General features: G+C 43.7%; 1 protein-coding gene and 1 long non-coding RNA gene across 9 annotated transcripts in view; one reads left to right on the top strand and one right to left on the bottom strand.

The window, feature by feature from the left end:
* Positions 1-24,905, bottom strand: part of usp54a (ubiquitin specific peptidase 54a) — a 107,162-nt gene that overhangs the window by 41,673 nt on the left and 40,584 nt on the right. For 6 of the 8 annotated variants that reach the window (XM_046358798.1, XM_046358802.1, XM_046358801.1 and 3 more), the window contains one exon: positions 9,063-9,760. The exons of the other annotated variants lie outside the window; for them this stretch is intronic. In XM_046358798.1, the coding sequence (XP_046214754.1) occupies positions 9,063-9,209 (147 nt within the window). In that variant the 5' untranslated portion in view covers positions 9,210-9,760. The remainder of the gene's footprint in view (positions 1-9,062; positions 9,761-24,905) is intronic. 8 annotated transcript variants of the gene reach the window in all.
* LOC124041329 lies at positions 14,269-24,315 on the top strand. Its single transcript, XR_006839918.1, has 3 exons — positions 14,269-15,378; positions 19,367-21,413; positions 24,043-24,315. It is a non-coding gene; the product is annotated as an uncharacterized LOC124041329 (long non-coding RNA).

The raw sequence follows: 24,905 nt of genomic DNA, 5'->3' as shown, positions 1-24,905 counted from the left end.
AAACATACCTGAATTTGTTTGCAACTGTTGGACTAATGATTACACCCTAAATAATTTAGATGCAGGGCAAGAGTGTGCAAGGCAGCATTGAATGTGTCACTGTCTGTCACCTTGATAATGAAAAACGACCTGTGCACCTATGTTGTAAACTTTAATTCATAGGCTAGGTTGTAGCAACCTCACAATGGGTAAAAGGAAAATGTTAGTATTATGTAGTATAGAGGTCGACCGATTATGATTTTTCAACGCCGATACCGATACCGATTATTGGGGGACAAAAAAAATCTGATACCGATTAATCGACCGATTTTTTTTGCATGTATTTGTAATAATGACAATTACAACAATTCTGAATGAACACTTATTTTAACTTAATATATTACATTAATAAAATAAATTTTTCCTCAAATAAATAATGAAACATGTTCAATTTGGTTTAAATAATGCAAAAACAAAGTGTTGGAAAAGGAAGTAAAAGTGCAATATGTGCCATGTAAGAAACATTTAAGTTTCTTGCTCAGAACATGAGAACATATGAAAGCTGGTGGTTCCTTTTAACATGAGTCTTCAATATTCCCAGGTAAGAAGTTTTAGGTTGTAGTTATTATAGAAATTATAGGATTATTTCTCTCTATACGATTTGTATTGCATATACCTTTGACTATTGGATGTTCTTATAGGCACTTTAGTATTGCCAGTGTAACAGTATAGCTACCGTCCCTCTCCTCGCTCCTACCTGGGCTCGAACCAGGAACACATCGACAACAACCACCCTCGAAGCGGCGTTACAATTACTCCAAGTCTCAGAGCGAGTGACGATTGAAACGCTATTAACGCGCACACCGCTAACTAGCTAGCAATTTCACATCGGTTACACCAGCCTAATCTCGGGAGTTGATAGGCTTGAATTCATAAACAGCAGAGCTGCTGGCAAAACGCACTAAAGTGCTGTTTGAATGAATGTTTACGAGCCTGCTGGTGCCCACATGCCCCCATAATAACAGACAGAAATACGAGCCTTTGGTCATTAATGTGGTCGAATCTGGAAACTATAATCTCGAAAACAAAGCATTTACTCTTTCAGTGAAATACGCAACCGTTCCGTATTTTATCTAACGGGTGGCATCCATCAGTCTAAATATTCCTGTTACATTGCACAACCTTCAATGTTATGTCTTAATTACGTAAAATTCTGGCAAATTAGTTTGCAATGAGTAAGGCGGCCCAAACTGTTGCATATACACAATTTCACCTGGTTAATATTGCCTGCTAACCTGGATATCTTTTAGCTAAATATGCAGGTTTAAAAATATATACTTCTGTGTATTGATTTAAAGAAAGGCATTGATGTTTATGGTTAGGTACACGTTGGAGCAACGACAGTCCTTTTTCGCGAATGTGCACTGCATTGATTATATGCAACGCAGGACACGCTAGATAAACTAGTAATATCATCAACCATGCGTAGTTATAACTAGTGATTATGATTGTTTTTTTATAAGATACGTTTAATGCTAGCTAGCAACTTACCTTGGCTTCTTACTGCATTCGCGTAACAGGAAGGCTCCTTGTGAGGCAGGTGGTTAGAGCGTTGGACTAGTTAACCGTAAGGTTGCAAGATTGAATGCCTGAGCTGACATGGTAAAAATCTGTCGTTCTGCCCCTGAACAAGGCAGTTAACCCACCGTTCCTAGGCCGTCATTGAAAATAAGAATGTGTTCTTAACTGACTTGCCTAGTTAAATAAAGGTGTAAAAAAAATAATAATAATCAGCAAAATCGGCGTCCAAAATTACCGATTTTCGATTGTTTTGAAAACTTGAAATCGGCCCTAATTAATCGGACCTAATTAATCGGCCATTCCGATTAATCGGTCGACCTCTAATGTAGTAGCCTAAACCTATCGATATTACATTGAGCTGGTGTGATTGGAATATGAATGACAGTCATCCGATACTCTGTAATAGAAATAAGGACATGCTCATATAAAAATCTTTGTCCTCCTCATCTTAAATGGCACTGACCACCACTGATAGGAGGGCCAAAGGAAGCCAGGTGTCTGTCTGTATGCTAACATGGGACATAGCTGCTTGTTACTGCGATGTTCCAGCCCTTTCTCTCATACTAATCAGATGTCAGAACAACACGACAACTCTACTCCTCATCTGAGCACAGACCCAACTACTACAATTCACAAACGTGCCATTTCTACTGGCCCTGTGAGGCCCTGAGGTATTCCAAGCATACATCCTCTTGATCACTTTGGTCACAATTATACGACACTTGCACGCCACGCCGCTCAAGTCAGGCAAGTGAAGCTCGACATATTTGTTCCCAGGTTTGCGTGTCCTTGTTCGACTGTGGAGCGTGGAGGAGAGGGTTGTTAGGAAGGCACACAGCACAGATGCTGCTCTCCTATTGGCCTCAAGGCATCTCGCGGGCCCCTTTCTGTACATGATATGGAAATGAGAGAGGCAGGAGAGCATGACAAAGTCATCCCGACTGGACAGCTCTGGAGGAAAGTGATAGCCCAGCAGGAAAAAGAAGAGCCGTCGTTGACTATTTGTTTCTGCATTATCATGAAGTGCATGTGAAAAAGAGAAGGCAGGAAGGAGAGAGGAACTGATGGAAGGAAAGAGGGAGGAGGGAGAGAGGAAGAAGGGCTCTGTTGAACCGCAGGACATCTGTTTCCTGAGATGGTATGTCAGGTGATATATTTCTCATGTTTTCCCAACACTGCACTTAATCAGAACTATGGACAGTATCTGTTGTTAAAAAGAAGGTGTGGAGCTCAATGCAACTGTAGGAAAAATGTGAGGCTAGAAACATGATCAAATCAGACAGAGACAAATTGTGCAATTACTATAATCAAAACAAACACCACAAGGCTATTCTGAACAGCAGACAAATGCTCAACTCAAGCTGTTAACTCAAGTCTCCAGGGATGATTAGGACACAGGAAGTACTAAGCTGCCACCAGGAAGTAGGCATGCTTTGCTTTGTTTTCTTGCTCCAGTCGTGAGTCGTGACAGGAAATGGGTTATGTCATAGTTGTTTTTACCTTCCTTCCATCTCAAGCCCTAGAACACATGAAAGACAGATGCCCAAATACCCAACACACAGGACCACTAGATTGGACAGATTTCCATCTAGAGAAGTTTTACATTTACATTTAAGTCATTTAGCAGACGCTCTTATCCAGAGCGACTTACAAATTGGTGCATTCACCTTATGACATCCAGTAGAACAGTCACTTTACAATAGTGCATCTAAATCTTAAAGGGGGGTGAGAAGGATTACTTATCCTATCCTAGGTATTCCTTAAAGAGGTATATTGATGATGGTTAGGCATAAAGGTCTAATGAATGTTGGTCGAATACATTTCCAATCATAATCAAAATGCTAAATAGAGCCTAATGGTAAGAAATATTTATTTATATATCTATTTTACAACAAAACAATATTCTACCTATTGACAGAAGCATCAAATGGTTCTCCCTCACCTGGTCCAGTACCAGGTAAATCCAGCACTCTCCAGCTACTCGTATTGCAGCTGAAGGTTGTAACCTTTATCTCTGCCATCCGTGGGAACCATCCACCAACTCACGTTAAACGTTTTCATTCTGGAAAACATTTACTTGACAGAGGGATGCCATTCTTTTGGAATATGGAATATCAGAGAGTATTGTGGAGCTGTCCTTTGGCAAAATGAATGTCCTATTTCGAATGGAACTGGGTCCTTCAGTGCTAAATCGGACATCTTATGAAAGAGTGACATGATTTCCCCCTGGGATTTATAGGACTTTCAATGAACCTTTTCAACGCAGTGTGACTTTCATGCCCCCACGCCCCTTTTTTTCCCCAACACGGTTTTAATAGGAGCTACTCAATTGCTTCATCTTTTAAAAGCAGATATGCTAAGACAGTCACAACACAGACGATTTGCTGTGGTATTCAGCCCCATAAGTGATCCGTCTGGATGAGAGCAAAGGAATTGAAAACTGAGTGGCAAATCCTTTAGCTGAAAGACTGTTCTTCTGTAAGACTACAGTAACATATTCAACTGTTTGAATAAATCATTGCAAACTGCCACCCCTACTGTACATAATAGGCTGTCAATTAAATAGGCCTAGATGCTCAATGCCGGGTGTTAGGAAACGAGACACTAGAATGTTGCAATCAATCTGAAGATACATTATACACGTTTTCATTGTGTTTAAATGTTACATATCAGTCTTGACATATCTTTTTGGATTCCTTTCACATGATAGGAAGCTAATTAGTTAAGGCCAGAAGGTCCTTCATCTTAAACTGAGCCATGACCCATGACTCATGGGTGAGAGTTACACGCAGATAGGTGTTTACAAACACAGGGGGTGTCTAGACGCTACATTTCTCCTCCTCTCATGTCTTCCCCTCTCCCATTTCCTGTAACTCAACTGGTTCTTATTATGTGCCTCAGTATGAAGGTTTAACTTTCAAACATTTGATGAGGAATGTGAACTCAAACACAATGGCCTTTCGTGCGTCCCTGCATGCTTCAGAATCTAAAAATAACATGATTAGATAAAACTGTAGCGGTGATGTTAGAGAGGGTAAAGCTAAAGATAACTGTTCGGGCGTCAGGCAGGTATTCACACTGCCAACGAAAGTACATGTAAGATTCTGTTCCATCACAGACTGATGCTCATCCACATAGGGAGGAACTTGTGAGTGCTTAAGTCATCTCTCAAAGGTAGGTACCTCAGATCCTATCCTCTAAGCAAAGACAGAATGGCAGGTATGTACCTCTGGTTTCAATAAACCCTTTCACCCAGGGACAGTGATTTAGTGCTTTTCAATTAAGCCCAGAGTACTGCAGGTACCATAAGTGGTTTCTGTTAACATGGTGAGTACTGGACATCAATCAAAGTGTTTTGAGCTGTAGCAAATTAACATTACAAAACAATACTGTACAATAGGCTTAACCAAACTTAAACTCAGAAATAGACTGAAATGAAACCATTCTAATAACATATAGCAATATGTATATGTCCAGATTACACATTAAATGCACAGTGGATTGCAAACCGACTGACATACAGTACACTCTGAAAGAAAAGTGCAATCTAGAACCTAAAATGGTTATTCAGCTGTCCCCATAGGAGAATCCTTTGAAGAACCCTTTGGTTTCAGGTATAACCCTTTTGGGTTCCACATACTGTAGAACCCTTTCCACAGAGGGTTCTACATGGAACCCAAAAGAGTTCTACCTGAAACCAAAAAGGGTTCTCCTATGGGGACGGCCAAATATCCTTTTTTCTAAGAGTGTACTTCCAACTCAGCATAGAACTTATTTGCTTAAATCCTTTTTATATGCCCATATTCAAATGTTCCCAAATGATGACCTTTTCAACAAAGTTAGGCATGTTAAATCGTGTGTGGGCAAAATAAGAGACAATATCAGAGAACTTAATGAAGCCTAGTTAACGCACAGCATTTAATTTAAGACAAAAAATGACTGTTTTCGCCCCCGGCCTGCCGATACGCTGCTTCAGCATATTGTTATGGCTCCCAGCAGCAGACAATACATTATCAGCTCCCCCCCTCTGTCTCCTTACTCATAACTGACACTAATTTGTAGCTTTGGCGGTATTATCAGTCAGTTAAGCCCCTGTATTTCTATATGGCTGATTATATGGTAATCCGAAAATAGAGTGAAAACTAATGACAGGTTGTTTGGCTGGGTAATTATGGTGCATGGCAGCATCTGTCTGACAATTGTTTATGGGGACTAGAAGCTTGGCTTAAGTCACAGGCGACTGACTGCCTGGCAGGCACCATATTAAACTTTGGAAACGCCTTTCCCATTTCCCCCAAAGTACGGTGTGAGTGGGTCCTCCCAGTCAGGCTGGCAGTGCCTGGGCAGCAGTCCTATAGAAGGCAATGGTAGAACCACTTTCTTCTGGATGAGAGAGTGGACAAGAGTCTCCCACCCACTACGTCAAGTAAAGTGTCTACGAGTACACTAATAAGAGACTGGTTATCCAGGCATTTCATAAGACTCAAGTCTACTTCACCAATCATTTACTTAACATGAGTCCTTCAATGATGACTTGGTGACTTGTTGGTGTGGTGACTTGCAGTGGTTGAATTTTAAGACGACTAAAGAATGGACTGTTTTACAGTAGAACAAATGAATTGCTGTTATTGTTGTTTTATATTTATCAATGGATTGACATTGTACGGGACTACATGAGAATCTGTAATTACAGGATTGCATCAGCAGAGGGATTAGTCAGGAACAAAGGCTGATTATCACGAGATCTAGCATAAAGTTTCATATCACTGACAGCTTAGAAGTTGGACTAATCTGAAAATGTGGGTATGAGAAGCCAGAAGTATGGGAAGCAGACTCCGAGTGAAGAACATCACCACACTGAAATATTTAGAGATACACATGGAGCATGAAGTTCTGAGAACATTCTGGATGTGTGTATCATGCTACATTAAATGTATCGTCCTCTCTCTGTCATGTCAAGTGAGGATACTAACACGTATTTCAGAGAGTTGTGTTTCACTATATTTTCCTAAGGGTGCCACACAGGACTTGTCTATTACTGTCTGTAGTCACTGCTCCTCCCCTGTATTCTCACAGAAGTCTAACTCTTTTTCCATAACGTTATAGAGCAAATTAAGAAGGAATGTCGACGTAACTTGAAGCGACGTAAGAAGCTAAATTCTGTTTTCAAAATAATAATTATTGTGAGCTAATGTGACATAATAAAGAAATGTGCACATGTTGCAACAGCAATGATAATTCGCCTTATTTAACTCTTATTAAAATATTTTCCCATTAAAGGATGTCGATTTAACTCGTTTGACTGCTAGGATTGTACATGAATCCCTTTGCACATGTGCATAATCATAGACAAATCCGACAGGAGAGTTTTAATGATGAAATTTGGACAGGGGATCTCAAAATCTCTGCGCAAGAGACACTTTGACAAACTTATTTTCTGGCAATTGTGCCTTATTCTGTGCTAGAGTTAGGTGGTATTCAGATTTGCATACCGTCATACCGTTTCTGTACCATACCAAGGTATAGGGATTTACCGGAAGTGCACACAAACTATACATTTTTTTTTAAATGCACTAAACAATTTAGGCAGCGGGGACTGTTGACGTGATGTTGCATTCGTGAATGCAATTGCCGAACTTGAACAGTTTAATTATTGTTTACGCCAATTATTGAAGGGTCGCTTTGTTCTTTTATTTTGAAGCTAAAAAGCTTGACTGCATTTGAAATAATGAATGACTCGTATGCTTTGTGATGACATGAACAAATGAATGATTGATTGATACATTAGGCTACATAAGTATTGAAATATAGGCCGAAGTAAGTTACCGTATTAAGACTAAACAGAATGCGCTCTTAGGCCTGCAGCTCGATGGTGGTTATACCAGGCAGGTATACAAAGCATAGTAATGATAATGACATTACTTATTTGTATAATGATTATCATAATAATAGTAGTAGTAATAATAACAATAAGAGGGAGATCAAGAAAAATGAGGGTTATTATTTGTATTATTAATATTATTTGGGGGAAAATTTGGAATAGTGTAAACAACACTAAAGAAGTTCTAAGTAAAACCAGAGGGGCTGTTCCAACAAAAACACGTGCAAAGCCTTTAAATAGCCACATTTGTGATGTTGTTTATCTGACATGTTTACCTGTTTATCTGACAACACTCAAACAGGCAACATAAGCAGGATCTGTCTTGTTTCTGTAAATAAACAGTACCGGTCAAAAGTTTAGAACACCTACACATTCAAAGGTTTTTCTTTATTTTTTAAAACTATTTTGTGTTATATCATAGTTTTGATGTCTTCACAATTATTCTACAATGTAGAAAATAGTAAAAATAAAGAAAAACCCTTGAATGAGTAGGTGTGTCCAAACTTTTGATTGCTACTGTAATATGGATGATAAATAAAGCCAGGCATATTTAACAGTTAGGCTATTGAGTATAGACCTAATTAATTTGGTTTCCTATCTCCTCACTTTTCTTAGCCAACTAAGGCAAAGGGCTGTTTTCTCATCTCCTAACTCCGCTGCTGCTATCGCCACATTGTTCTCAACACCAATATGCTGGTTAACTTTGCTACTATCCACATAGCAACATGGTCTAGGAAAAGGTGCCAATTCAACAGCACACTGATGTCTCAGAACCGCAGACAGCGACCACTATCGATTGCAGGAGAAAGCGCATTTGTTATAAAATAATTTAATTTGTATTCGTTTTTTTCAATCTGTAAGGGGTTTGGCTTATTGCACCCGTTACTGAGATGGTTCTTCCAGTTTAGATGGTTTAGGTAGTGTTGTTTATTATGTCTTTCACCATAGCAGGCATTCTGAATGCAGGTTGTGGGTGATAAAATATTGAAATTGTTGGATGTCCTCCCTCTGGCAGGATACCGTAAGGAATTAATAATCACTTCACAAACCAGTTTATTGCTGGTCTGATGTAGCCCACGAGACAAAATTTGATATTCAGACCACAATGTTAAGGACAACTAGGCCTTATGAAATGTATAATGCACAAAGGGTTGACTTTAAAGTCAAACACATACACTTGTTCAGTCACTCACTCAGTGAAAGTTTCAGGACTGGAAGTTATTGAATACAATAACTATGTCTGTCACTAACAAATACATTCATGGGTGGGTATCTCTCACATTCAATTGAAAGGCATGCTGGGATATATGCAAATAAGGCTTTATACAACCTGCAACACTAAAACAACCCCCCCAAAAAAAAAGATATACTGTAACACTACATGCAGCAACAGCTCTAATAAAGTGTTAATTTAAGTCTGGATTTGAAACACCCGTGGTGTTAAGGACCACCACTCTAGGAGTGTTAGTTTGTGAACACTATGAAAAGTTTTATTTTTAACATTATTTTGGTGGGTCACATATAATTTTACTGTGGGTGTTAATATTCTGGATGTTAAAATTCGGACCTAAAATTTGCTGTGTGTGCGTGCAAGCAGTAGTGTGTTTGTTTGTATCCCTACCTGCAGTGCGCTGTTGAGGAAGCAGCTGTTTTGGCCCGGCTCGTTGCTGAGTCCTTTACTGGGGGCGATGGATGTCATGGTGCGTGGGGTAAAGATCCCCTGCAGTCCGCCACTTCCGGACGCAAAGTAGTTCCTCTTCCAAGACATGTTCCTGGCTGTGAGTCACCTATTTCCCGGGATCAACACTTAACAGTCCGCCCCCATGACAAAACACACAGGGCCATCTTTGCAGTGGCAGAAAAAAACGGAGAGTGAAAATCAGTGGGTGTCCAAAAAGGGCTAGAAAGACAAAACAATCAATGCAACTGTTGTTAGTTTTTCCAATGGTTTGATTTGACTGATGGAGTCCAGAGACTCTATTGTTCCTAGTGCAATATCGGACAGGGTGTGTCCTGTCTAATCCAGTCTTCAGAGAGATAGAGCGAGAGGAATCTTCTCATCCTCTAGCTTTCTCACTCCCTCTTAGTTTCCCTCCTGGACTCTCCCTCTTTCTTGGACTCACTCGTTTGTGGAATCTCACAGACGTTTGACACTAGGGGACTCAGTGATGGTAGTTGTTGTTGCTGCTGCAGGTGTGTCGACCTTCACTGGTGTCTCCTGCACAGCCAAGTACTGCAGAGTCTTAGCTCCTCAACAACAGAAGCTCTTTACAGAACAGGCCAAAGGAGAGAGAGGTGAAAGTTCACACTTCAGCAGATCTGCAGGGGGACAAGAACATAGAAGTTTATGAGCGGGCTCCTCCCCATACCACCTCCCCTCACTGGTTTTATCACACTCTCACACTAAAGTCACAATAGAAGGAGATATATTTACGATCAAGATCCTCTCTCCAACTCAAAGTGCCATGTCTCCTTCAGTGCTCTCCCTGCCCTACCTCTGTCTTTACTCGATTTCCACACGAAGTATGCGAATGTCTCCACTATCACCATGGTGGAAGGGGAATAGATTTGCTGACAGTCATCCCATTTGCGGAGCGTTAAGACGGGTGAAAAGGATACAGCTCAGACGAAGCCCACTCTCCACTGGGTCACAAGTGCCTGGGACTGCATTCCCTCCTTCCTTCTAGCACACACTGTGCAGATAATGCCTTGCGGAGACGTGGTAGTGTGACGTCACTCTGCCACGAGCGGTGCAGGTCTGAGGCACTCTAATCAGAAATCCACAGACAGGCTAAATAAAGCTGTGCAAAGTCTGCACGGTGGGCGGACACAGGTCTGTGAAGGTGATTATGAGGATGACGAGGACAACGTAGAGAGAGTGGTAATTCCACAGTGGATTCATAAAACCCTTGTTGTCACTATCATACAGGTGAATATTATAAATGTCATTGCCCTTAGTAATATGGAAGGAATCTTTTTCTTTTTTCTTTTTCTCCCCAATTTCGTGGTATCCAATTGGTAATAGTTACAGTCTTGTCTCATCGCTGCAACTCCCGTACAGACTCGGGAGAGGCGAAGGTCGAGAGACATGTGTCCTCCGAAACACAACCCAACCTAGCCGCACTGCTTCTTGACACAATGCACATCCAACCCGGAAGCCAGCCGCACCAATGTGTTGGAGGAAACACAGTACACCTGGCGACCTTGTCAACGTGCACTGTGCCTGGCCCGCCACAGGAGTCGCTAGAGCACGATAAGACAAGGATATCCCTGCTGGCTAAACCCTCCCTAACCTGGACGACGCTGGACAACCCAGAATCAGTGCACAGCTAGCACTGCGCCACCCGGGAGGCCCATGGAAATAAACGTAAGGTGGCTTTACATTTAGGTGATGTTATGCAGCCATTCAATACAAAACACTTCAGCAGACTGTATGAAAATGCCCATAATCTGAACATGCACATAAAATGTTATGATAAAGGGGATTCATATATACATTTGAAGTCGGAAGGTTACATACACCTTAGCCAAATACATTTAAACACAGTTTTTCACAATTCCTGACCATTAATCCAAGTAAAAATTTCATGTTTTAGGTCAGTTAGGATCCTCACATTATTTTAAGAATATGAAATGTTAGAATAAAAGTAGAGAGAATGTTTTATTTCAGATTTAATTTCTTTCATCACATTCCCAGTGGGTCAGAAGTTTACATACACTCAATTAGCATTTGGTAGCATTGCCTTTAAACTGTTTAACTTAGGTCAAACGTTTTGGGTAGCCTTCCACAAGCTTCCCACAATAAGTTGGGTGAATTTTGGCCCATTCCTCCTGACAGAGCTGGTGTAAGGTTTGTAGGCCTCCTACAGGTTTGTAGGCCTCCTTGCTCGCACATGCTTTTTCAGTTCTGCCCACACATTTTCTATAGGATTGAGGTCCGGGCTTTGTGATGGCAACTCCAATACCTTGACTTCCTGACTGATGTCTTCAGATGTTGCTTCAATATATCCACATAAGTTCTCTTCCTCAAGTGAAGAGCACCAGAACCTCCTGCAGCAAAGCACACCCACAACATGATGCTGCCACCCACGTGCTTCATGGTTGGGATGGTGTTCTTCGGCTTGCAAGCCTCCCCCTTTTTCCTCCAAACATAACGATGGTCATTATGGCCAAACAGTTCTATTTTTGTTTCATCAGACCAGAGGATATTGCTCCAAAAAGTATGATCTTTGTCCCCATATGCAGTTGCAAACCGTAGTCTAACTTTTTTATGGCGGTTTTGGAGCAGTGGCTTCTATCTTGCTGAGCGGCATTTCAGGTGGTGTCGATATAGATTTACATTACATTTAAGTCATTTAGCAGACGCTCTTATCCAGAGCGACTTACAAATTGGTGCATTCACCTTATGACATCCAGTGGGACAGTCATAACAATAGTGCATCTAAAACTTAGGGGGGGTGGGTTGAGAGGGATTACTTAACCTATCCTAGGTATTCCTTAATATAGGATTCGTTTTACTGTGGATATAGATACTTTTGTACCTGTTTCCTCTAGAGCATCTTCACAGGGTCCTTTGCTGTTGTTCTGGGATTGATTTGCACTTTTCGCACCAAAGTACGTTCATCTCTAGGAGACCGAACGCGTCTCCTTCCGGAGTGGTATGCGTGGTCCCATGGTGTTTATACTTGTACAGATGAACGTGGTACCTTCAGACATTTGGAAATTGCTCCCAAGGATGAACCAGACTTGTGGAGGTCTACAATTCTTTTTCTGAGGCCTGGCTGATTTCCTTATATTTTCCCATGATGTCAAGATAAGAATTGGCGTTAACATGGGCCAGCATCCCTGTGGAATGCCTTTGACAAATTGTAGAGTCCGTGCCCCGACGATTGAGGCTGTTCTGAGAGCAAAGAGGGCGGGTGCAACTCAATATTAGGAAGGTGTCCTTAATGTTCCTGGACTTGAACCCGATCGAACATCTCTAGAGAGACCTGAAAATAGCAGTGCAGCAATGCTCCCCATCTGACCTGACAGAGCTTGAGAGGATCTGCAGAGAAGAATGAGAGAAACTCCCCAAATACAGGTGTGCCAAGCTTGTAGTGCCATACCCAAGAAGACTCAAGGCTATAATCGCTTCCAAATGTCCTTCAACAACGTACTGAGTAAAGGGTCTGAAAACCTATGTAAAATTAATATTTCAGTTTTGTATTTATAAAAATGTGGAGAAAAAAAAGTTTAAAAAAAATAGTTTTGCATTGTCATTATGAGGTATTGTGTGTAGATTGATGAAGGAAAAAAAGATTTGATCAATTTTAGAATAAGCCTGTTACGGAACAAAATGTCGAAAAAGTCAAGGGGTCTGAATACACTGTATATGCTTATGGTAACATTTATGATACTATGAAACATTTATTAGGTTTGGTCGCCAAAGATCGGAGCTCTTGGCGGTTTTTAAGTAGGCTCTTTCTCAGTCCTTCCATATCCATCATCATCACAATGTGCTTTAAATGGTCTGACTTCAGGGCAGAGTCGCAGGGAAGGGACGAGGTGTGAGATGAAAGGGAGAGGGATTAAGACGGTGGGAGAGAACAATGAAAGAGGTAATCAGGTGGCGGTACGGAGGAGGAGCGCGAGAGTCAGTACATCCCTATCGTGTGTGGCTGTGACGAACCGAGCCTTCTCTCCTCTTCCTTTTCCGGTCCTCCACTCCTCTCTTCTTCTCTCCTCCGGGTGTGTTTACCCAGTGTTGAATCACAAGCTGACCTGTACTTGTGATGTCACCCGGTCACATGCCTGTCTGTTTGTGTTTGCTCTTCACAACCCGGACCTGAGGCACCGACTGGCAGGATCAACCAACCTCTGGTGTATAGTGTACACAGTCTGTCTATGAAGGACACAAAGTTTTGAGTTTTGTGTTTGCAGACACCAAACGGGAAACATCAATACTCCTGAATGAGTCATTCAGTAATGAGTCATTCAGTAATGAGTCATTCATAAACCACCACTGTACAAATGTGGGAAGAAATGTCCTCCTTCCACACACTTTATAAAAAACGGTGTAAAAAAAACAAAATGTGAGCAATTAATCACCGTGGCTTATTCAAGAGGATAGACTCTTGGTGAACCTGAGGCGACACTGAGCAAGACTAAGGCATGTTTCTGTGTCTCTGCTCTGCACTTATGCATGTCTGCGTAATTACTTGTTTACTTCAAGGAGGAGGATCAACAGCCCACACACCCCTCCTGTCCTCTCTATCCCACGAGCCCAGTGAATGGTGCTGACAGAGTCCAAAATAGTTCCTCTGCCAGACAAAAACAACACTTTCAGCGCTTGTGGTGGGAGTAAGACAATCCCTGAGCTGAGGGTCAAACAGACACACACTCCCACCCTGGGACTGGCTGGCTGGGCTGGGGAATTAATGGGCGTTTCCTATAGGTGGACGGTTGTGGAGCAGCCTAATCACCGGCGCAGGGAGGAGAGGGTTCAAAGGGGGGGGGGCTTAGCCGTTTCCTGTAATGACGTGGCTTGTTAACACCAATGCTGGGTGAAGGTGGTGGGTAGCACAGCTGGGGGTGCTTGGGCATCTCTTATAGGTGGAGTGTTGTGTTTTCATCCCTACTAGGTGTTCCCTACCAAGGGCGAGGTTAAGGGGGGGTGTAGCATGGGCGTCTCCTATACAGCTAACTACTGTTTTGTTGTGGTCTGCGGGGATGGGGGAGGGGAGGGAGTTCAGTTAAGAGGCAGGTCATGTGGGCAGATTAGCCTGATCAGACCCTGCCTAGGATTAGTCTGTCCCGTTGGTCAGGGATCTGTCTGGGCCTGGGAGGGAGGCAGACCTGACTCACCTAGCCGCTACGCCGCTACGACATGAAGCTCATATTAGCTCCACCACAGACACAGATGTCTCCTGGGCTGTAGGAGGCTCCCTCAGCACGGCCCGTAGCCACTGTGCATTTGCAGTGGTAACCAACACCACATGGCCAGGGACAGCCACAGGGAGTTAGAAAACATGCTGCTAGTCCCAGATATTCACGGAGAGATGGGATTCCCTCCCTGCTGCCTTCACATGAGCTCATTACAAACAGCTCAGAGGAAATGTACTACTAAAGCCATCATTGTCAAAGAAGTGACCACAAGTGCTGGATGATTTCTAAGCGGTAGGTAATTGGGACACTACGTTGGGAAACTACACTGCAAGCATATCCCTGACAATCCAGAGGCGTTCTTTTCGGTATGCAACAACTGAAGCAGAACAACGGGGGCAGCATCTTCAGTGCGAGACACTTATTTCAGATGAGAACATTTCGGCGGCGTGATTGAAATGCTTGACGATCACAGTGGCTCTGGTTTCAACCGAAGCTTGAGCTATGCAAGCGCTTTGGCCGGTTTGTGCCACAAAGCCAGAAAACCAAAGTGGGCTAAGTCTCCTAGGCAACAAAAGTATAGGCCTAGATGACAGCTGATGATGTGCTCCAACAGGTGTTTGAATTCCTCCATCTCTTTTCATTCACTTAGAAGTCCTAGGGCATATGAAACCGGTCTCAGAAGGGATGTTCTCTAAAAGACGCATCATCGCTGAATGAAGTCATCGATGAAAGGGGAGTCAGGATAACTACACCCTAAATACACCTCTTCACACAGCAGCACAGCCTTCAGTCAGCATTCAGGGACACGAGAGAGAATCTGTTTGACTAAGGGAAGATGGCGCCCATTGCCAGGCTACTGGCTGCCACATCTGATTAGAGGGCTGGGTGCTGATGGACTGGCCACTCTGACCAGGAGGCTTGTTGACATGCCCACATCGATCAGTACATGTCCCATCACGTCCAGGCCAATGATTTCCTCACCAGGCAGCTACGCAGACCACTGAAACAGGCCTGGGTGCCATCACACACATGGTAACGTGCTGGCTTCTCTCTCGCCATATGATTGTCAGGTAAGATTAGCCTACGTGCTTTTGAGTAGGACCTACATAAGAAAGGTTAGCAGAATCAAAATGGGAAAAAACGAAATCAATACCCATCTATCTGCATTCAAATGAATCATGGTCCTTCATAAGAAAGATCCATACTAATGCAAACCACCCAGAATGATGCTGGATCCTTGTGGCAGTGTGACACTGCCTGGGCAGACACAGTGTGACTGAAACCCACAAATTTTGACTAATTCAATTGAACTCAGTGAGGCGAAAAGGCTGAGCTGAGCGCCAGCGAGACAGACTATCCCCTGACGACATTAATGGGCCATTATACAGTTCACCCATCCTGTCTGCCATACATCGCACCGATAAAGTGAGAAAAGGCTTCTTTAAAAAAAATGTCCCCATCAAATGAAATAAAGCTGTATGTCCCAGAGAAATACCATTCGGGTGCTTGAGAAGTATAAACAATAGTAAAACGCTGTTTAAAGATTAAATAGCGTTATACTGCCTCGAACAGGATTAAGCAAATGAAGCCTGACAAGACTCTTTGGTGCAATTCGAGCTTAACGGGCATAAAGACAGACAAACACAACACAGCATAGTAATCTCCCCTCCCCCACCCCCTCACATTCCATATCATCTCATAATAAATCATCAATAGAGGCAGGAGACAGTCTACAACACCCTTACTGGAAGTCCCTCCCTGGGGGGAGGCTTGTCTGGAAGTGGTTATGCAACATGATTACAGTCTGTAGCTGAGTGTAGCCCCTCCGCCTGCACCCCTAGAAATCAGCACTAATGCCTGTTGACACCCCTCCAGCACCACACCACCACATTGCCAGCCTGGAAGGGGCGCCGTGCCAGGGCCTCCACCGGGACTACACCAACAGGGGGATGCAAAGTAGACTTGTGGAGGCCGCATGGGGCTCGCTCCCGAAGACATCCCTCTGGGGCTCGCTCCCGAAGACATCCCTCTGGGGCTCGCTCCCGAAGACATTCCTCTGGGGCTCGCTCCCGAAGACATTCCTCTGGGGCTCGCTCCCGAAGACATCCCTCTGGGGCTCGCTCCCGAAGACATCCCTCTGGGGCTCGCTCCCGAAGACATCCCTCTGGGGCTCGCTCCCGAAGACATCCCTCTGGGGCTCGCTCCCGAAGACATCCCTCTGGGGCTCGCTCCCGAAGACATCCCTCTGGGGCTCGCTCCCGAAGACATTCCTCTGGGGCTCGCTCCCGAAGACATCCCTCTGGGGCTCGCTCCCGAAGACATCCCTCTGGGGCTCGCTCCTGAAGACATTCCTCTGGGGCTCGCTCCCGAAGACATCCCTCTGGGGCTCGCTCCCGAAGACATTCCTCTGGCGCTCGTTCCTGAAGACATCCCTCTGGGGCTCGCTCCCGAAGACATTCCTCTGGGGCTCGCTCCTGAAGACATCCCTCTGGGGCTCAGATGCAGGCCCACTGCTGTGCTGCCATTGACGAAATCAACTGAATTAAGGACTGTACTGGCACATCTGTAGCCTGATCACCAAGAAAGATCTGTGCCTTCTGGAAAGTCTTCCAATCTGGAAATGGCATGCTGTGATGTTGTTTCACTTTCATTAAGAGACAGGTGAGGAATTCAGTTTGGCCACACTGGTATTGACATTCCATCATTAATGAAAACAGTAAGGAGTTTCACCTTGAAACAAACTCACACCCCAGTCTGACAGTAACATCTTCAGCTGCTGGTGATTTTATCACAATCTACTTCTGCCAAGAGGACCTTCTAGGAGCTTACAGTGACACATGAAAACAGGACGCCTGCTGGTGAGAATCACACCACCATTAAACCAAGAGCCAAGGCTCTGGGAGATTCTGGCTTTGACTGCTGAGAATATTAGTCAAAAAGGCAATCAATTGAATGAACAGTTTGAGGGGACTTGATGAGGGATACCAATGAAATATTGGTCAAACAATGAGGAAAGAGGTCACTGCTGACTTGACTGTATTCCAGCAGCCTAACCTGAATAACGTTTGCCACTATTAAAACCCTGGCCTCTGACCTGCCAAATGATAAAACATCTGTCCCCGGCTCGCATTGCTGGTAAATCTGGGCTGTTTGGGCATTTAATCTGGCCTCCTAATTGTCTTAATGCGGCATTACTGTGTTTATGTAATCAGCTCCAGACCTACTTAAAATTACCTGGCCTGGAAGATCGTTCTAACATGGGAGGGGGGAGAGAGAGACAGGCTCAAATTCATCTTGAAATAACCTTGCCATAATTCTTGTATCTGGTTTACTGTTACTGAGAATGTGGCACTAAAGCAGAATAAACCAACTAATCTCAGCCAAAAATGCTCTGCTTCACAGTGAGAGAGAGAGAGCACTTGGGTCTTAATGAGTATTGCATAAGGTAGCATAACATAGGCCTACATCTGTTTGCAGACAGACAAAATCTAGCGACAATTAATGACTCTTGAAATCTTAAGGCTGACTCCTGATTCTCTCAGTCATTCACACGCACTTGTGATTTAGGTTCGAGATGACTTGCTATGGCTCAGGTGGGGAAGGGGGAGAGACGTTGAGGAGATTAGAAGCATGCTGTGCGGTGTGGGGTGATGCCAGGACAAACAATGTAAGTGTGCAGTGTGCACATACAAACACACACCCATCCTGGCTGCATGTCTGCACGTTAGCAGAGCTCTGGCAGACGGCAGGGGGTAGTGGTATCCTGCGAACGTGGGAAAAGGAGGGATTCAGTATAGGGGACTACCGTGGGACCCAACATCATTGCGGCGTGGTCTGCATTTTTCATGCTGCGTGCGGGAGCGGGCGATCAAACAGACAATATTGTTTGGTATCGCAGATTAGGCTACTTGGAAACAGTCCTCTGTCTGTTTTGTAGGGTATGCATTAGCCAATTAAAAGCACCTCTTTGGCCCACTATTTACACCCTCGCTCTCTCTCATCATTCGCTGCTTCAAGTTCAATAGCACCTCTTCTCTCCTAGTTTGGGTGTGCGAGATCAAGTGCAGCTTTAGGCTCTATGGGTGGTCTAAATGAAATGCATGGGTGGAGAAGCATGGTGCAGTTTGCCTATCTTAGCAAGGAAATTTGCTTTAAAATATGTTTAGGCTACAGTTTACTACAGTTTCAGGAAATAACTATTGATAATGAAAAGTTGAGGTGCAACCAAAAAAATGTAATCATAATTCAAAACGAAAACGTGCAACGTTGCGCTTTTTCCTTTTCAATAAATATTGATAACCCATTTTTTTTGTTGTCTTTGCATGGAAATCGTCCCGCTCCTAAAAAGGTAGCCTGTAGGCTATGCAAAACGTAAGAGAAAGTGCAAATGTCCGCTCTCATCATTCCTGCTGCTAGAAGCTCTGTAACCATACCTCTCTTCTCCCAGTTGGGCGTGTGAGATCAGGTTTGCTTGTGGTCTCTATTAAACAAAGCAGGTTATATTCATGGGCGGAGAACCATGGGGGATATCTTTCCAAGGAAATTAACTTCCTAAATATAATAAAGCTATAGTTTAGGCCTACTACATTTTCTGGAAATAAATACTGATCACCCATATTTGTCTCTGCCTGCTAATCGTCCCGCTCTTATTAAAGTATGCTATATATGCTATATTATGCAAAACGTAGCTGAAGAGAAAGGGCAAGTGCGACAACCCCCGTGCTTCTACGTTCCAACTCTGGCTCTCTTTCAAACTACGTCTAGCCTATTGGCGGATATATCCCAATAATACCAATAGCCTAATATAGCCTAATGGGCCAAGTGAGAATCTCTGGTAATTTAACCTATTTCATGGGTTATTTTTGATATTGCCTACAGGGCGCAAAATTGCTGGGACCATGGCTGCCAAGCGATATGCCTGACCTATGTCTAAAATAACATTTGCAGGACTGCGGTCGGGTTCGGGACTAGTTCTTGTGGGAGCGGGGGGAGTTGGACTGACCTAACGTAGCGGGCGTTGAAAGGCGCATGAGCGGAGTCCCGATATTCATTTTTCAGGGGAAACGGAAGTTGGGACGAATATACCATATCCCTGAAAACCGGAAACATCCACCTTCTACCAAACCTGCGGAGAGTGAAGTCGGACAAAAAGCCCACAGGAGTGAGCAGGTACGGTATGAAAAGCTGCGGGAGCGGGAGGATGAAATCAGTCCCACGCAGACCTATTCAATAGCATTTCCACTCCCAAAGAAAACAGGGCAGATGAAGACGGTTGTTTTTTGGGGACGAGGGAGAGGGTGTGGGTATGTGGGGTGGATGGTCAAACACACTAGACATGTTGACATATTGGGCAGTACCAACACCCCTCTCCCTCTCTCCCGTCCAACCTCCATCAATATTTCTGAGAAAAAGAAAAGTGCGAGAGGAGAGCAGTGGGAAGCAGTAAGATAACACTCAATAGTTTCAAGTGACTGACAGTGAGAGAGAAGAAAAATCGAAAGAGACTGAAAAGGAGTTTGAGGAGGAAACTAGGAGGCATTGCTATGTAGCTAGAAGAGAGGAGATGAGAGAGAGAGAGAGAGAGAGAGAGAGAGAGAGAGAGAGAGAGAGAGAGAGAGAGAGAGAGAGAGAGAGAGAGAGAGAGAGATGGAAAGCAGGGCAGGGATGAGCGGAGGGTATGGCAGCAATCACTCTGGCCAGATCAGTGGAGATGAACTGGACTGCAGCCAGCCAGAGAGAGAGGTTGAGACTGGGCACAGAGCTCCATCTCTGGCTTTCAGCCTTTCTGTCTCACTCACTCACTCACTCTTTGTCTCTCTCACTCTATCTCTCACCAGGGTTCTAAATATAAAAAATGTATTGGTTGCAAAACAACGAATAGGTAACAGTGTAAAGACACTAGCTTATTATAAAAGTTCAAATCATGATGCGAATTAAGGGGGAGCTGAATGAGACGTTAGAGCCTCTAAATGAGAAGCTCTAAATAATGAAATTTAACCATTGTAATATTTGTTTAAAAAGCAGTGGTAAATATGACAGTGAAAGCTGCCAATGAAACGAACACCCCCACCTCTCTGTCATGGTTTAAACCATCTATTTCTACAGTATGTGGTGGCGCTGTCCACTCAGTAGTGCTGAATTTCAGCTTTAGCTGAGCTCCTTTACACATTGATTTTCATTTGTACTTCCTCATTTTTGCTATTTGTTTGCCATGCGGTGTTGATAAAAAATATCCTTTATTCCAATTCATTACATCTATCCATTGATGTATCATTGTTTGCTGTTGTCAGTCAGCTCTTTAGATCACTCATTGCTTTGTTTTTCAGGTGCTCGTGGGTGCTGGTGTTCTCCCTGCCATCCGTGACCAGAAGTAGCAGATCATTTATTTACCTTTATTATTTTCTAACAATGTTTTTTCTTTCTTTCCTGGATCAGCTGATGGTCGGCAATATCACTAGACAACACGCCTACAGCTAGACACCAATGCCGCATCCAATCCATCCAACAAGTACACGTTAATGAAAGTAGGCCTATAGTTGACTCTTTTGGTTAGAAGCATTCGATTTTGCAACTGCATAGACCTACATTATTTTGGATATGTGTGCCCAGGAGAGCTCTTTCACAGTGAAAGTTAAATAGGCATAGTTACACATACAGTGTATTTTAAGCGATAACCAAGAGCCATAATTAGTACAGGGCTTAAGTTTAATGTTTTAATTCAATTCTTATTTGTTAATAATGACAAATAAATGCAAGGATAGAAAGTTAGTGTTTTATGTCACAGGATCTGTGACGACTCCAAGCATTAATTCAGGAACTAGGGTGTAAAACATGTTTTGATTCAACTCGTGTATTACATTGAATGTAGGCTTCCTATTCTGCCAGGTTGTTAGCTAGCTACAACAGCCAAAGATGTAACATGCGTTCCTCAAAACACCACCCAGAGAGAACGTTTGCTAACAAGTGACAAACAAGTCCTCGTGATGTGGATGCTGAGGAACTTCAAACTTGTGACTCTCTCTACTGCAATCCTGTTGATGTGGATTGGGGCATGTTCCCTCCTCTGCTTCCTGAAGTCAACAATCAACTGATGTAACTGCACGAGGTGGGCACAGCAGACTTCCCTCCGTCGCATCATCCCTCTAAGGCCTTTCTGTTAGCCTGCTAGCCCCGAGCCGCTAGCTGCTTGAAGCCACGCACTGGACTTGTATGATCACCCGGCTACGCATGCCTTTCCCTAACGTCACCATGCCTTTCCCTAACGTCACCATGCCTTTCCCTAACGTCACCATGCCTTTCCCTAACGTCACCATGCCTTTCCCTAACGTCACCATGCCTTTCCCTAACGTCACCATGCCTTTCTCTAACGTCACCATGCCTTTCCCTAACATCACCATGCCTTTCCCTAACGTCACCATGCCGTGTCGATTGCTGTTCTGGTTTGTAACTATTGTTTTATTTCACTGTAGAGACTCTAGCACTGCTCAACACGCCTCGGCTAACAATTTAGTTCCACCCCCCACACACGCAGTGACATCACCTGGTTTAAATGCTATTTCTAGAGACAATATATCTTTAATTATCACTATATGCACAGGTTTACCCCCACTGTATTCACATCCTACTATACCTTTGTCTGTACATTATGCCGTGAAAAAATTATACCGTGCCCAGAAATCTGCTCCTTTTACTCTCTGTTCTGAACGTACCAGGCGTCCAGTTCTGTTAGCCTTTAGCCGTACCCTTATCCTACTCCTCCTCTGTTCCTCTGGTGATGTAGAGGTGAATCCAGGCCCTGCAGTGTCTACCTCCACTCCCATCCCCCAGGCTCTCTCATTTGTTGACTTCTGCAACCGTAAAAGCCTTGGTTTCATGCATGTTAACACTAGAAGCCTCCTCCCTAAGTTTGTTTTATTCACTGCTTTAGCACACTCCACCAATCCAGATGTCCTAGCCGTGTCTGAATCCTGGCTTAGGAAGACCACCAGAAACCTTGACATTTCCATTCCTAACTATAACATTTTCCGACAAGATAGAACTGCCAAAGGGGGCGGTGTTGCAATTTACTGCAAAGATAACCTGCAGAGTTCTGTCTTACTATCCAGGTCTGTACCCAAACAATTTGAGCTTCTACTTCTAAAAATTAACCTTTCCAGAAACAAGCCTCTCACCGTTGCCGCTTGCTATAGACCGCCCTCTGTCCCCAGCTCTGCCCTCGACACCATATGTGATTTGATTGCCCCTCATCTATCTTCTGAGCTCGTGCTGCTAGGTGACCTAAACTGAGACATGCTTAACACCCCGACCATCCTACAATCTAAGCTTGATGCCCTCAATCTCACACAACGTATCAATGAACCTACCAGATATAACCCCAAATCCGTAAACATGGGCACCCTCATAGATATCATCCTAACTAACTCACCCTCCAAATACACCTCTGCTGTTTTCAACCAAGATCTCAGCGATCACTGCCTCATTGCCTGCATCCGTAATGGGTCTGCGAGCAAACGACCACCCCTCATCACAGTCAAACGCTCCCTAAAACACTTCTGCGAGCAAGCCTTTCTAATCGACCTGGCTGGGGTATCCTGGAAGTACATTGACCTCATCCCGACAGCAGTGGATGCCTGGTTATTCTTTAAAAGTGCCTTCCTCATTATATTAAATAGGCATGCCCCATTCAAAAAATGTAGAACCAGGAATAGATATAGCCCTTGGTTCACTTCAGACCTGTCTGCCCTTGACTAGCACAAAAACATCCCGTGGCATTCTGCATTAGCATCGAATAGCCCCCGTGATATGCAACTTTTCAGGGAAGTTAGGAACCAATATACACAGGCAGTTAGGAAAGCTAAGGCTAGCTTTTTTAAACAGAAATTTGCATCCTACAGTACAAACTCAAAAAAGTTCTGGGACACTGTAAAGGTGAGCGCAATGGGGCGATAGCCATTTGGGCATGTCACCTTGTCTTTCTGGGGCACAGAGACGATGGTGGTTTCCTTTAAGCAGGTGGGGACTACAGCCTGGGACAGGAACAGGGACAGGTTGAAGTTGTCCGAGAAGACGCCCGCCAGCTGGTCAGCACACACTCTGAGGACGTGGCCAAGGATGCCATCTGGGTCGGCGGCTTGGCGAGTATTCACTCTTTTGAGAGTTTTCTTCACGTCAGCCTCGAAGAGCGAAAGCACCTGGTCTTCCAGAGCAGCGAGAGTCTGTCTGAATGGCTCAGTATTGTCTGCCTCGCTTGTTTGTAACAATTGCAAAGACATTGTGCAACTTTGTATTTGTAGTCAACTTCATTGTGAAGTCAACAGCGGTCACAGAGATCTCCTGTGTAAAGAGAAGCGGTAGGGGGAAAACGTATCTGTTGAGGCACTTAGAGTGGTCTGAGGCTGTTAGTAAATAACGAGCGTTTTGTGCAACCCTAGTAACAACGGTGTTGATGGTGTTGGGAAACAGCTCGGATATTTAACGATGCTTCAACGAAAGTTCTAATGATGAACAAGATGCTTTTGGGAAACCGGGCCCAGATCTTTTGACCTGGTTGTGATTTTTTCTCAGGACCTCGGAATCAACTGTACAGCGGAGCCTTATCAGTACAACAATAATTATCTGGGAGATTTTTTTCCTAGTCGCTAGGCTCCCAAAATAAAACTCCTGGTCGCACAGCAAAATTGGTCACACTTTGTAGCACTATCACTTTTCTCAGTTTCTCTCTCTCTCTCTCGCAGGCATCCAGCACTCAATGTCCCTTTGTCTTGGCACCCAGGCCTGCTTATTCATCTTACCATCTGTATGATAAAGTGCCACCTGAACCCGGGCCAAGAAGCCATGTGAACTCAACTCTCAGCATAGCAGGGGGGTGGATGGATAGAAGCAAGATGGCGCCGACAGACATGCCTCCGCCCAGTACCCTGCCCTGAACTTTAATCACTGTTACTAGCCGGCTCCCACCCGGTACTCTACCCTGCAACTTAGAGACTGCTGCCCTACGTACACAGTCATTGAACACTGGTCAATTTAATAATGTTTGCATACTGTTTTACCCACTTTATATGTATATACTGTATTCTAGTCAAGGCTCATCCTATATAACTACTGCTGTACACACTTTTTCTATTCATATACTGTACATGCTGTTTATACACACCTGGGCTGTCCCCGAATAAAACAAATCTTTGTTGAACTAGTTTCGACCAATCGATTGGTCTACATTTTTAAACAAGTATTTTTCCTTACACCATGTGTGTTATAATAAAATCAACTATATGTAGGCTACTGAGCATGTCTGATGCTTTAAGCACACTGTGACTAAATAATTAAGACACACAAATGACTCGAGGGAGCCAGAGATCAAGATAACCTAACCAGAAAAAAAAGAAAACTGCTCCCGACCCTCTTCCCCCGCTGCTGCTGGCCTTCGCAGATTGACAACCTTTTCCATCAGGAGTGCAAATGTATCTTACAATTTCTACCATCTGAGTGCCAGTTATGATTTTTATATGCACATTTTCGTGGAACAGTTTAATTTAATCTATAATAATGCCTTTGTATCTCAAAATCATTATCATGTGGTTAATCAAAATTCTAAAAG

The sequence above is a fragment of the Oncorhynchus gorbuscha genome, linkage group LG08 (genome assembly GCF_021184085.1).
Source record: "Oncorhynchus gorbuscha isolate QuinsamMale2020 ecotype Even-year linkage group LG08, OgorEven_v1.0, whole genome shotgun sequence".
In the NCBI taxonomy this organism is placed as follows: domain Eukaryota; kingdom Metazoa; phylum Chordata; class Actinopteri; order Salmoniformes; family Salmonidae; genus Oncorhynchus; species Oncorhynchus gorbuscha.
Note: the sequence above shows the minus strand (reverse complement) of the source record. Positions and strands in the feature narration are given on the sequence as shown.